Genomic DNA, 12,965 nt, shown 5'->3' with positions numbered 1-12,965 from the left:
TCTCAAGTTGGTAGGAGGGAAAGATGAGACAGAAAGTACTCTCTGTTAGCCTCACTCAAATTCTGCATAATATGAAATAATGCTTTTAGAGAGAAGCATCTAGTTATGTTGAACCAGTATCTTTCCAGTAATTGGAGAATCACCTTCCTAGTTTGATTTCATAGTAAGGTTCCAAGGGAAATTTTTGTTTTTAAGAGAGTCAGAAGACTAAGGGAAGCAACATAATCTTGCAGGTAGAGTGTTAGGCTGGATGGAGAGTTCTGGGTCTCCTGCCAGTGAAAGTGACGGTTGGCATGTCATTTAACCTTTTAGCTGTTTATTTCCTTTATCTGTAAAATGGGGATAATAATTTCACAGATATTGGTGAGAGCTTTTGTGAAAAAGAAAACATTTTGGATGGAGTACTCCAGGTAGCTAATCCTTAAAATCCATTTTGGAACAGAATTTGCTTCATTGAAGAAGGAAGAAATCACTCTTCTCTCTTTCGCATTTTTCTAGAACCGTAGCAGCAGATGGTCAGCATTGGGTGGCATTTTTAAGCTACAGAAGACCCAGTTCCATAGTAGGTCGCACCACTGGTCTTCCCAGCTTGGTACTCTAGCTCAGCAAGTGGTACTCAGGGGTACTTGATGGGAAATGGTCCTCCATTAAAGTATTACACTCAGTATAGCCTATTTGTCTTTTACTCCTTCTTGGATCTGTATACGTGAATATATTTATGGGCTATTAGACATGTACAATCTCTTCAAGTAATAATCTCTACATGTTTATATTCTATACATTCTGAAAAGAAACTTTTTAAAGTATAATTTTCTTTTTCCCATGCCTCCAGAATATAAATTTAAGGGTAACAAAGGGAAGGTCTGCCAGTTTGGAAACATAATCAGATGGCACATTAATTGACTTGGTCAAATTCCTGCCTAAGAAAAATCACCATTTCTCTCTTCTCAGACCAACTGAACGTGAGCGAACAGAAAGGCTAATTAAAACCAAATTAAGGGAGATTATGATGCAGAAGGATTTGGAGAATATCACATCCAAAGAGGTAAGAGACCTTGAGTCCCCATTGTTCCAAGGCTAGAGGTAGAATGATAATAGGAGTGGGGCTAGAAATGGTGAGTGATTGAAAGTCCAGGGGGACTTCTCAGAGATTAGTACAAAATGTCATCTCTGTTTCAGATACGAACTGAATTGGAAATGCAAATGGTGTGCAACTTGCGAGAATTCAAGGAATTTATAGATAATGAAATGATAGTGATCCTTGGTCAGATGGATAGCCCTACACAGATATTTGAGCACGTGTTCTTGGTAAGTCCTAGGGCCACTTTAAAGGGTGTGCTGGGGCTAGTCCATACCAACTCATGGAGGCGGGGGCAATTATCAAATTATATTTAGATAAAATGTAACTTACATTAAAAACAAAGGTCATAAATACTCAAACCTCATCACTTCCTGTATTTTACTACATTTTACAATTATCTGTGCTCTTAAGGTTATTTACATCTATTGTATGGTGGAAATGTTATATAATGGTGTGCTTCTGCTCATCTCTTCCCAATTCCTCAGTGACATCAATTGACTATGGTGGGAAAATTTACACCGAGGAAATTGGCAAATGCTACAGATCAGGCCTTTCTTGCCCATGGGTTGTTAAAGATCTCATCTGTCCTACATAATAGAGCCACAAAGCAGACCAGTCCACAGTAGTTTTATACAGTGTATCCCCAAAAAAGAATGATCCTTTTTGAGGTCACTCTTTTAAATCTGCCAAATGGGTCTAAGATCTGATATATCTGAAGAGAGCAGAAAACTACTTTCTATTTTTTTTTTTTTTAAAACTACTTTTTTTTTTTTTTTTTTTTTTTTTTACTAAATGTATTTATTTATTTGTTTTGATTTTTGGCTGTGTTGGGTCTTTGTTCTGTGCGCAGACTTTCTCTAGTTGCAGCGAGTGGTGCGCGGGCTTCTCATTGTTGTGGCTTCTCTTGTTGCAGAGCACGGGCTCTAGAGCGCAGGATCAGTATTTGTGGCACATGGGCTTACTTGCTCCGCGGCATGTGGGAATCTTCCCGGGCCAGGGAATCGAACCCGTGTCCCCTGCATTGGCAGGCAGATTCCCACCCACTGTGCCACCAGGGAAGCCCCCTAGAAAACTACTTATAACAAAGACTATTGGACTTTTAAAACATTTGGAACCTTGTAGCTACATTTTTAGTCCCTCAATTACTTTTTTTTTTTTTTTGCGGTACACGGGCCTCTCACTGTTGTGGCCTCTCCCGTTGCGGAGCACAGGCTCCAGACGTGCAGGCTCAGCGGCCATGGCTCACAGGCCCAGCCGCTCCGCAGCATGTGGGATCTTCCTGGACCGGGGCACGAACCCGTGTCCCGTGCATCGGCAGGTGGACTCTCAACCACTGCGCCACCAGGGAAGCCCCCTCAATTACTTTTTGATTACCAAATCTTCAGTGATTTAAAATTGTTCTTCATGGTACCTGAACATTCAGTGGCTTCTGATTAGCCCAAGAAGACCTCTCTGACAGATGGATTAGGAAAGCTTCTAAAATCCTAAGACCTATTATCTCCCAAATGTTAAAGAGTTCTAGTTTTCATCTGTACATGGTAGTGGGAACAAGGATAACAAGGATAATTGAAGTCAGTGGGGAACACCAAAACCTCACTGTTATTTCCAATTCCCACATACTTTGACTAAAAATGCTAACAAGGAACTAAATCGATTGGTTTGAATTTCACTTCGTTTCTCTGGTAAGCACATTTGTGATTAGAAGGTGGGAAACAGAAGAGAAGAGGAATAAATATGCACAGGAACTGACTAAACTGCATCATCTCACCCTGAATATAAGAGTTTATTTCACCAAGCAGTCAGACTTCATGCCATTGAAGGCTTGTGCCCTGAATTAACTTGTTGACACTTTGGAGTACGTATGCTTGTCAAGTGATTCATGGTGGTGTTTAGCTATGAAATTACCTATGAAAAGCTGTGAGCTGGGAGGGGAGCTTCTTTTCTTTACTTTAACTTGACCAATGTGTGTTGCCATTTCTCAATGTAGATCATTCGGCAGAACTGTCACGGACCTTTCCATTTGTGTAGCACCTGGCTTTGTTGTCTTTTGTGTGTAATTCCATGAGGGTTCATGTATTCCCTGCTCTTGTATCCTTGGAAATAATTTTTGTGTTGTGCATAGAAAACTTATGAGTCACTCATTCAAATGGACCCTGCCCCCAACTGTCTCCATGTAACGTGACTAATTTTTATGAAGGGCAAGTGCCTGTAGCCAAAAATAACTCATTTGAAAGTGACCAAAGCTATAAACTTGGAAGTTGCTTTCCCATTGAGCTTAGATCTTAATACCTAAAAGGACGTAGACATGATGAATATCAAATTCAGTCACTAACTGTTTAATTTCAGACATGCTTCCCTGTGTCTCTGATGCCACCCCCTCAAGAACTACCTTCTCCTTACCCCTTCCTCAAATGGTGCTATTTTAGGACATATAGATAAATTTTAATAGTACTCTAAGCAGAAAAAACAATCCAGTTCTCCCCAAATAAGTCACTAATCAACTAGAAATGCATTTGAGTATTTGTATCACTAAATTCATCCTATTATTTCATGATTATTGGTGTAGTCTTCTGTCTTGGGTTTTTCTCTTATTACAAAAATAATTCATGTTCGTTATAGAAAATTTAGGCAACTTCAGAAGACAATAAATGACATTTAATCAACACCAAGAGAGATAAGCACGATTATCTTTCATTATATAATATTGCCTTCTAGTTCTTTATTACTTTTTTAATATGTATCTATGTACATATTTTTGAAAAAAGGAAAATGTATTCAGCTTCAGATATAATTCTGTTTTCTTGAGAATGGACATGTTCTTTGCATTGTGAATATTTTTCTTATTTGGGAAAAAAACTTTCAAACTGGAGAATCCTGGAATTTAACTCTTATCCAACAAAATAAGTGCATGAACAGGTTGTCTAAACATCTTATTGTATTTCCCTTTGTTTGTACCACCATATCCTGTGTCCAAACCCCTGTTTCTTCTCCAGTGAGTCTGTGCTCTGCTGGCTTTCCCAGCAGTTGACACGGAAAAAGAGGTTTTATCCAAACTGTAAGTGGTGTTGTTAATTTTCTGCAAAGTCATTTCATCTTGTGCGTAGCTGCCATGCCTGGAGCGCAAGCAGATTGTGTGAACGGATGCAGCAGGATTTCTCCCCTCCCTTTGGAAGAATGCTCGGCTTAGTAGTGCACTACACAGAGATGTTTATTTGGAAAGGTGTCCAGCTGATATGCAGAAGAAAAGTATAGAGCGTAGTTTAAAGAAAATCTGCAGCGAGAAGCCAGGATTGATTGGTTGGAAGCCAGGGTATTTCCAGAAAAAGCAGTTCTTCCACACCCTTAAGAGTGTACTACTTCTCTGAGCTGGAAGCCTTTGCCAACCAAATCTCGTATCAACAGCTCTCCTGGAGGCTGTCCGATTTGGCTGAGAAAATGCTAGATGTGAACAGAGAGCCTTTGCAGAAAGGCAGGCAGCATTCTTAGTTAAATTAGGGAAACACAGTCATATTGGACAGGCAACCGGTAATGTTGTTTGTGAATGAGAAAGAAGTCAGAATTTTACTGCTGATTGTATCCTTTTCAAGATTTGACATTACAAATCCTTTTAAAGTAGAGTTTTGGTTTCAAAGAAAAATTGTCTCATATTCATGATTTTTGCCCCTCAACTGGAGATGTGTAGCATTAACTTTTTAGAAGAAAAAGTTATCGATCCTGTGCCTGGCTGCCACAGTAAAGTGACTCACAGCATTGAGGCTGTAGGTATGGTATCATAAAGATTTGGACAGGGATACGAATCCCTGAAGATTATCTCAAGTTGTATGATCTTCGCAGAACCCCCAGTACAGTCATCCTTCTTTGCCATAGATGTGCTCTCCTCTTTTTGCTTGGAACTTTTGGACCCCAACAAGGTTATTTCCTAAGGATAACATTTTTTTTTTTTTTTACTTCAGGCAATTTTAGTTTTCACCCCAATTTGGAACTTACAGAATTCTTCCCCTTTTTTTGGGAGGTGGGGGTGGAGCATAGCCGATTAACAATGTTGTGATAGTTTCAGGTACACAGCAAAGCAACTCAGCCATACATATACATGTATCCATTCTCCCCCAGACTCCTACATAACTTTGAGCACAGTTAGGCCCCTGTGCTATACAGTAGGTCCTTGTTGGGTATCCATCTTAAATATAGCAGTGCGTACATATTGATCCCAAACTCCCTAACTATCCTTTCCCCCCACCCTTCCCCTCTGGTAACCATAAGTTCGTTCTCTATGAGTCTGTTTCTGTTTTGTAAATGAGTTCATTTGTATCATTTCTTTTTAGATTCCACTTATAAGGGATATCATATATTTCTCTTTCTCTTTCTGACTTACCTCACTCAGTATGACAATCTCTAGGTCCATCCATGTTGCTGCAAATGGCATTATTTCATCCTTTTAATGGCTGAATAATCTTCCATTGTATATATGCCACATCATCTTTATCCACTCCTCTGTTGATGGACATTTAGGTTGCTTCCATGTCTTGGCTATTGTAAACAGTGCTGCAGTGAACACTGGGGTGCATGTACTGAGGATAACATTTTAAAAGAAATCAGTCACTTCAGTCTGGGCCAGAGTACAGTGTAGGTGAACCAGAGTGAAAGGTGGAAGTGAACTTATTTAAAAACTGTAGGAGCGGGGTGGTTAGGAATCTGCCTGCCAATGCAGGGGACATGGGTTCGATCCCTGGTCTGGGAAGATCCCACATGCCACGGAGCAACTAAGCCCATGCCCCACAACTACTGAAGCCCACGTGCCTAGAGCCCGTGCTCCACAACAAGAGAAGCCACTGCAATGAGAAGCCGGCACACTGCAACGAAGAGTAGCCCCCACTTGCCGCAACTAGAGGAAGCCCACACATAGCAACAAAGACCCAACGCAGCCAAAAATAAATAAATTTATTTTTTTAAAATGTATTACAGTATAGTTTCAAGATTTCATTTTACACTTCCATACAATTAAAATATGCTCTGCATAATTACATAGAACTTACCGAAAACCCCCATGGAATTATGTCACTGCCTGAGAAGCATGGAGGAAAAAAAAAAGAGATTGAGTCTGTTGAGGATCCAAGGGGGCTAATATGCATGGCATTTGTATTGAGGACAGAAAAGTAATTACACCATGTTGATTCCAGTTCTTTCAGGTTGAACCTGAAACAGCCCTGAGCAGAGCCCAAGTCACTTTACATGGGCTTCACTGAGTCAGTAGCTGATGAGTTTAATTTATTTTGTTTCTGGATATGTGTCATTTCAGATTGTCAGTTTGAAGTTTCTCTGGACAGGTAGATGAAAACCATGGACTTTTACCATCACATCAGGGTTATTTCCATCTAGCTGTACAGAATTCCGCAGAGGATTTAGATTTCTAAATTAAGGAGTGAGGTGGTCACATTTCCCTGGCTCCAATTTAGCCACTCAACCCTTATTGCTTGGCTTCTGTCTCCTTGAAAGTCCTTTTTATAAAAAAATAATTCTTGCCTCTTTCTTTGGTATGGGAGCCAGTTTTCTAAGTTTGAGCACAGAGTCTTTAGAACCTCTTATATATTTTTTAAAGCAAGTCAGGTGAGCCCTGGTCTGTAGAAAAGATCAGTCATCCGTCACTTACTGACAATTTTCCTAAATGTACTTCAACATAGCATCCTTGAGATCTCCAAGTTCGATGGCCAAATTACAGATCACTTGTAATACGAAGATAGTGCTTACATAACACTTGACAATTTTCAGAGTGCTTCATTTACTTATCTCATTTGATGATTTATTCAACAAGCATTTGTTGATCCTCTTTGTTGTGCCAGGCATGAGGCTAGATATTTGTGCAGTCTGATCTAATTCCATAAGGAGGGAGTGATGACCATATCAAGATAGATATACTCATAGAAGGCCAGTGGAATAAGGTTACAGAGGTGACCTCTGGATTAGACAATTAGAAGAGGTCATTAGCAAGAGTGATGAGGGCAGAAGCCACAGTGCTGTGGGTTGAGATACATGGGAAATGAGGAATTGTAGAAAGTATTAGATGGGGAATTTTAGAAAGTGAGTATTAGATTTCCTTTCAGGAAAAGGAAAAGGACAGTGTCCAGAGGAGGATTTAGGATGGAGAGAGGGTTTTCCATTTTAATATGAAAGAAGTGTGAGGGAGGGGCGGGAGGTGTTGGCTTATAAACAATAGAAACTTATTACAGTTCTGGAGAGGCTGGAAGTCTTGAGACCAGTGTGCCTGCATGGTCAGGTGAGGGCCCTCTTCCAGGTCACAGACTTCTCTTTGTATTCTTACATGGCAAAAGGAAAGGGGAGAAACTTTATATTTGTAGTTTGAGGGGAAGCTATCCATTAGATTCCTAGGACTAGGGTGGGAGGAGTGTTTCATTTTACAGATAAGAAAAGTGAAAACAGAGAGGTTAATCAGTTTGCCCAAGGTCCCCCAGTCAGAGGGGGAGTTGGGACTTGAACCTGAGTCTTATAAAGCTAAATTCCACTTAATGCATTATTCTGAAATAGATAAATTCTTATTTTTAAATGTTTGCCTTTTCAAAAGACATGAACATACAGCTCAAAGATAGAAAATAGACCTGAAACATTGAAGAGTTGCTCACTTTTACGCTAAACAGAAATGCAAATTAAAATTACACCGAGATAACATTTCACGCCTATCAGTTTGGAAAAGATTCAAAAGCTTAACCACACATTTTGTTGGCAAGGCTATGGGGAAAGTGGCACTGTGATGTGGAGTGGGTCTGAGGAGATATTGCAAAGTGAAGAAAGCAAAGAACAATAAAAGCATATGTAGTAAAGTACTTTTGTGTAATTCAGAAGTGGTAAGTATATATTTGCTTATATTTTTTTCAAAATACAACATAGGTAGAATAAGCCACAAACTAATAAAAACGGTTACCCATGGGGATTGAGGAGATGGGGGTGGGAGTGAGACTTCAAGTTTACTTTTTAATAAACTTTTGACTTTCAGTATTATAAAAGTCTTGTATAGGGCTTCCCTGGTGGCGCAGTGGTTGAGAGTCCGCCTGCCGATGCAGGGGACACAGGCTCGTGCCCCGGTCCGGGAAGATCCCACATGCCGCGGAGCAGCTGGGCCCGTGAGCCATGGTCGCTGAGCCTGCGCATCCGGAGCCTGTGTTCCGCAACGGGAGAGGCCACAACAGTGAGAGGCCCGCGTCCCCGCCCCCCGCCCCCCCACCCCCCCGCCAAAAAAAAAAAGTCTTGTATATTCAAAGAAATGGAAAACATGGAAGAAAAAACACACCCTAAAATTGAATATAAACAGGAGCAAATGAACCCAAATATGTATCAAATTCATAACCTCACAGAAAGAAATTAATTCCAATAACTTAAGCATAATACTCTAATTGTACCCCTTAGTGGGATATAATAAGGAAAAAAAAAGAAATGCAAAGAAAATTTGAACTTAACATTTTTGTTATTGGTTTTGGTATTGGTGTAATAATGTTAAAACTATTTTGTAAGTAGAGTAAATGAGTCTTTGGGAACCAAACTTCTCACCGTGGAGTAAGGAGATATATAAACAGTGTGGGAGAGGCAAGAAAGAACCTTGTGGTGTTGAATTAATTTCAGTTGAAGGTAAAAATATAAACAGTATTTTTTTAGAAATATTTCCTAGATCTGACCACTGAAACGTTTTAGAAACAATGACACCCAGTAGTTAGGAGCATACCTAATTAATGCCCAGATCTTGGTTACAAAATATCATTCTTCACTAAAAGAAACCAGGGCTTCTTGGGGAACTGGCTGATTCTACTCACAAAGTGAATCCGGAACAACTTTTTGTACTACAAAGCATGGATGCGCTCAAAGACTAATGGAATCATATCAAAAGGAACCTGTTTGAAGAGATTCCCACTGACCAAATTCCGGACAATCTGCATGTCCAAAAAAAAAGATGGTAATGGATTATAACGTTCTAAATACAAAAAGAATTCAAGAGTCCATAGTGACACTTCAATAAAGGGTGTGATGATTGATTAGGTGAGACTCTTTTACAGAAGAATGTCAGCTAACTTGCAGAAGGAATGATGGAATTAGAAAATTACCATTTTGTAACCTCCAGTAGAATAATTCATTTGGGCAAGATCGGCAATTGATGCTGAAATCATAGGGCAAAAAGATTACTTTGCCTTTCACACGGCTTCAAAGATTACTATAGACTACTAATTAATTTCAAAGGAACCTTTACAATAGAGGGATGTGGCAGACACAAAGGTATCTACCAAGAATTCAAACTCAGCCTGACAAATAATGGGACAAACTGACATTATGTGCCTCATGATTTGATGCAGTACGAAGTACACAATATCTCCCTTGTAATATTCTTTTTTTATATAAATTTATTTTATTTATTTTTGTCTGTGTTGGGTCTTCGTTGCTGTGCACGGGCTTTTTCTAATTGCAGTGAGCAGGGGCTACTCTTCGTTGTGGTGCGCGGGCTTCTCATTGCGGTGGCTTCTCTTGTTATGGAGCACGGGCTCTAGGGCACATGGGCTTCAGCAGTCGTGGCACACAGGCTCTAGAGCGCAGGCTCAGTAGTTGTGGCGCACGGGCTTAGTTGCTCCGCGGCATGTGGGATCTTCCCAGACCAGGGCTTGAACCCCTGTCCCCTGCATTGGCAGGCGGATTCTTAACCACTGCGCCGCCAGGGAAGCCCTCCCTTGTCATATTCTTGCCAGGAATGTTTGACCTGAATCTAGTCATCAGGAAACAATCAGATAAATCCAGGTTGTGGGGAGCTCTCCAGTATTACAGACCTGTAGTCTACAAAATTGTCAGTATCATGAAAGACAAAATAACTAAAGGCACAGGGGTCGACTGTTCTAGATTAGAGACATGGCAACTAAATGCACAGTCTGATTCTTGATTGAATGAATACAAAGGACATTTTGAGGGCAATTTTTAAAATTCAAATATAGATGATATGTTAGATTATTATTGTATTCATGTTATCTTTCTTGGTTGCAGAAATGGAATTATATAGGAGAATATTCTTGTTCTTAAATGATACATGATCAAGTATTGAAGTGTCATGATGCTCAAGTTACTTAAATGGTTCGGGTAAAAAAGAAGTATGATATATATTGAAAGAAAGGGAAGGACAGCGAGAAAGCAAATATGGCAAAATATTAACAATTGATGTATCTTGCAGATAATCTATAGAGACATTTTCCTTTAAATTTTGCACATCATGTTCCTCTCATTTGTTTGACTGTTTTTCACTCTCTCCCCCACAGACATACACACACACCGTACCATCCCAGTTTCTTAGATGCAACATAATGCACTAGAAAAAGTGGGGGTTTTAAAATGAAATCCAGTTTTAATTCATAATAATGCCACTTTGTTCATTTAAGAATACCTGCGAGGTGCCAGGCACTGTGCAGGAGTTTCCTTAGAGAACAAGAGACCTGGTTGCTGCCCTCAAGAAGCTTGTATTATAGTGGAGGAGAAAGGTAGTAAATAAGCACGTAAATAAATACACAAGTAAAAATAGTGATGCATGCTATTGATAAAATAGACTACTATAAACAAGAGTGACGGACTACATTTAACTTAGATTGGAGAATGGTCAAAGAAACCTTTCCAGCAATGTGATCTTGAGCAGATATTATCTGAATTCTATAAGGGTTGGTTTTCATATCTCTAAAAAGTGAAGGTAACTTTCTTACTCTATCATTTGTGGAAACTGAATATGATAGCATATAAAGTACCTGGCACTGAGAGAGGAAACTTGGTAGATGTTATTGGCCTTCTTTTTAGAAACTGTTTCTTCCCTCACAGGACTCCTTTTCAAGTATTGTATTCGGTTCATTGGCTAATACTCTCTAACCTTGTCTTTTTGGTTCCACAGGGCTCGGAATGGAATGCCTCTAACTTAGAGGATTTGCAGAACCGAGGGTAAGTACACAGAGCAATTGCTGACACCCCCATGTCGCAGAAATCACTGTTTTATCTTTACATTTTCCCGTCAGAGAGGTGTCAGTGAGTAACTTTAAGCTTAAGAGTTGCTTCCAGTTGATTCTTACTGGGTATAATTTAATAAAAATTAAAATGGCTATTCTCCCACTGTTTCATCCCCCCACCTCCGAAGAAAGATCAACTGTTTCAGTGGAAAGGCTTTCAAAAACAAATGTGCAAGCCTTTCATGCTGTTTAAAAGCAAATCTAGTTATTGACTCCCTTTTTTTTTTTTTTTTTTTTTTAAGAGCAGTTTAAGGTTCACAGCAAAATTGAGGGGAGGGTACAGAGAGCTCCCATATACTCCCTGCCCCACACATGCATAGTCTCCCCCATTCTCAACATCCCCACCAGAGAGGTACATTTTTTACAACTGATGAACCTACATTGACACCTGGTAATCATCTGAAGTCCATAGTTCACGTTACAGTTCACTCTTAGTGCTGTACGTTCTATGGCTTTGGACAAATGTATAATGACCATGTGTCCATCACGATGGCATCATACAGAGTATTTTCAGTGCCCTAAAAATCCTCTGTGCTCTGTCCGTTTATTCCCCACCCCCACCCCCTGGCAACCACTGATCTTTTTACTGTCTCTCTAGACTTTGGTTCCTATTTTTATGTAAGAGTACACAGAACTGCATATGCTGGGTTCACAGGCCTGTATTAAACATTTACTGAGCAACTTCTGTAGGCCAAGCACAGCGCTAGATGCTAGGGATCCAAAGAAAAATAAGACTCAGTTCCTATCCTTTTATAGTAAGGTGCATGAAGACTAAGTAGGTTATAAATATAAAAGAGACAGTGTAAAATTGAACAAGAAGACTGACCTTGTAGTAGGAAATGTGTTCCTAAGCGGCATGGTTATGAGTTTGATTGAAGCAACTGAGACCACAGTGAACATTCAGCAAGCAAAAAGCTGCCATTCTTCCCTTTTCACTTCTTAGCTAATGCCTAAATCTTTCATTGAACTCAGCCTTAGGAGGTCAGCTCATTCCAATAAGAGAAGAGAAAATCATGTCTGGAAATTGGCCATTCTAACTCTTCGTTTTGGACAGAGATAAGACCTACTGAGACTCAAGAGATAGTGATGACTCCCTGACTGGTTGCTGGCTGCCTGTTTTCTCAGCTACAAGTCAGCCTTCTGGTTGTCTTTAACGTGATTAGATGCATACTTCCTACTTTTCCCTCAGAAGAAAGGAAGCCAAGTGATTATACAAAGAGTTCTTAGGGCGGGGGGGATGGAAATCTGGTTACTTAATATTAAGGTATGAAATTAAATAGAACCTGGAAAATTTAAGTTGATAAGGATTGAATCAGAAGTTCTTGAAAGCAGAGACCATATCTTAGTTTTGTGTGAAACATACCTAGCTCAGAGCCTTATATCAAAAGGGTGCCCGGTAAATGTGAAGGAATGGTAGAAAAATTGACAGAATGTGACCCGCAGGAAACTAGCACCTGATACAGTGTTTAATATGAAATCTGAGATTTGATAGAGCACTGCCTGCCAAACGCATTAGAATCGCTTCATGCATATATCCACTTTGACTTTTGACTTATATCCCCAGCTGGAGATGAGACCTGTTTATCTCATTTACTACTTACAATGCTAAATTATAGAACACAGAAAAAAGACAAGTATGGTTAGATGCTCAGACATCTACTTAGATCTTGTTTCTTAAATTCACTGGTGCTTAAACTTTAACGGATGAAGAAGGATTTCCCAGGTGGCACAGTGGTTAAGAATCCACCTGCCAATGCAGGGGACATGGGTTCAAGCCCTGGTCCGGGAAGGTCCCACCTGCCGTGGAGCAACTAAACTAAGCCCGTGCACCACAACTACTGGGCCTGTGCTCTAGAGTC

The 12,965-nt window shown here is 39.9% G+C and overlaps 1 protein-coding gene across 4 annotated transcripts in view; it reads left to right on the top strand.

The window, feature by feature from the left end:
* The window catches only part of SSH2 (slingshot protein phosphatase 2), a 241,886-nt gene that overhangs the window by 202,977 nt on the left and 25,944 nt on the right, over window positions 1-12,965 (top strand). For all 4 annotated transcript variants that reach the window (XM_024737264.1, XM_024737263.1, XM_024737266.1 and 1 more), the window contains 3 exons: window positions 952-1,045; window positions 1,180-1,308; window positions 10,995-11,041. In XM_024737264.1, coding sequence (XP_024593032.1) covers window positions 952-1,045; window positions 1,180-1,308; window positions 10,995-11,041 — 270 coding nt within the window. The remainder of the gene's footprint in view (window positions 1-951; window positions 1,046-1,179; window positions 1,309-10,994; window positions 11,042-12,965) is intronic.

The sequence above is a fragment of the Neophocaena asiaeorientalis genome, unplaced genomic scaffold (assembly GCF_003031525.2).
Source record: "Neophocaena asiaeorientalis asiaeorientalis breed wild unplaced genomic scaffold, Neophocaena_asiaeorientalis_V1.1 scaffold129, whole genome shotgun sequence".
NCBI lineage: Eukaryota > Metazoa > Chordata > Mammalia > Artiodactyla > Phocoenidae > Neophocaena > Neophocaena asiaeorientalis.
Note: the sequence above shows the minus strand (reverse complement) of the source record. Positions and strands in the feature narration are given on the sequence as shown.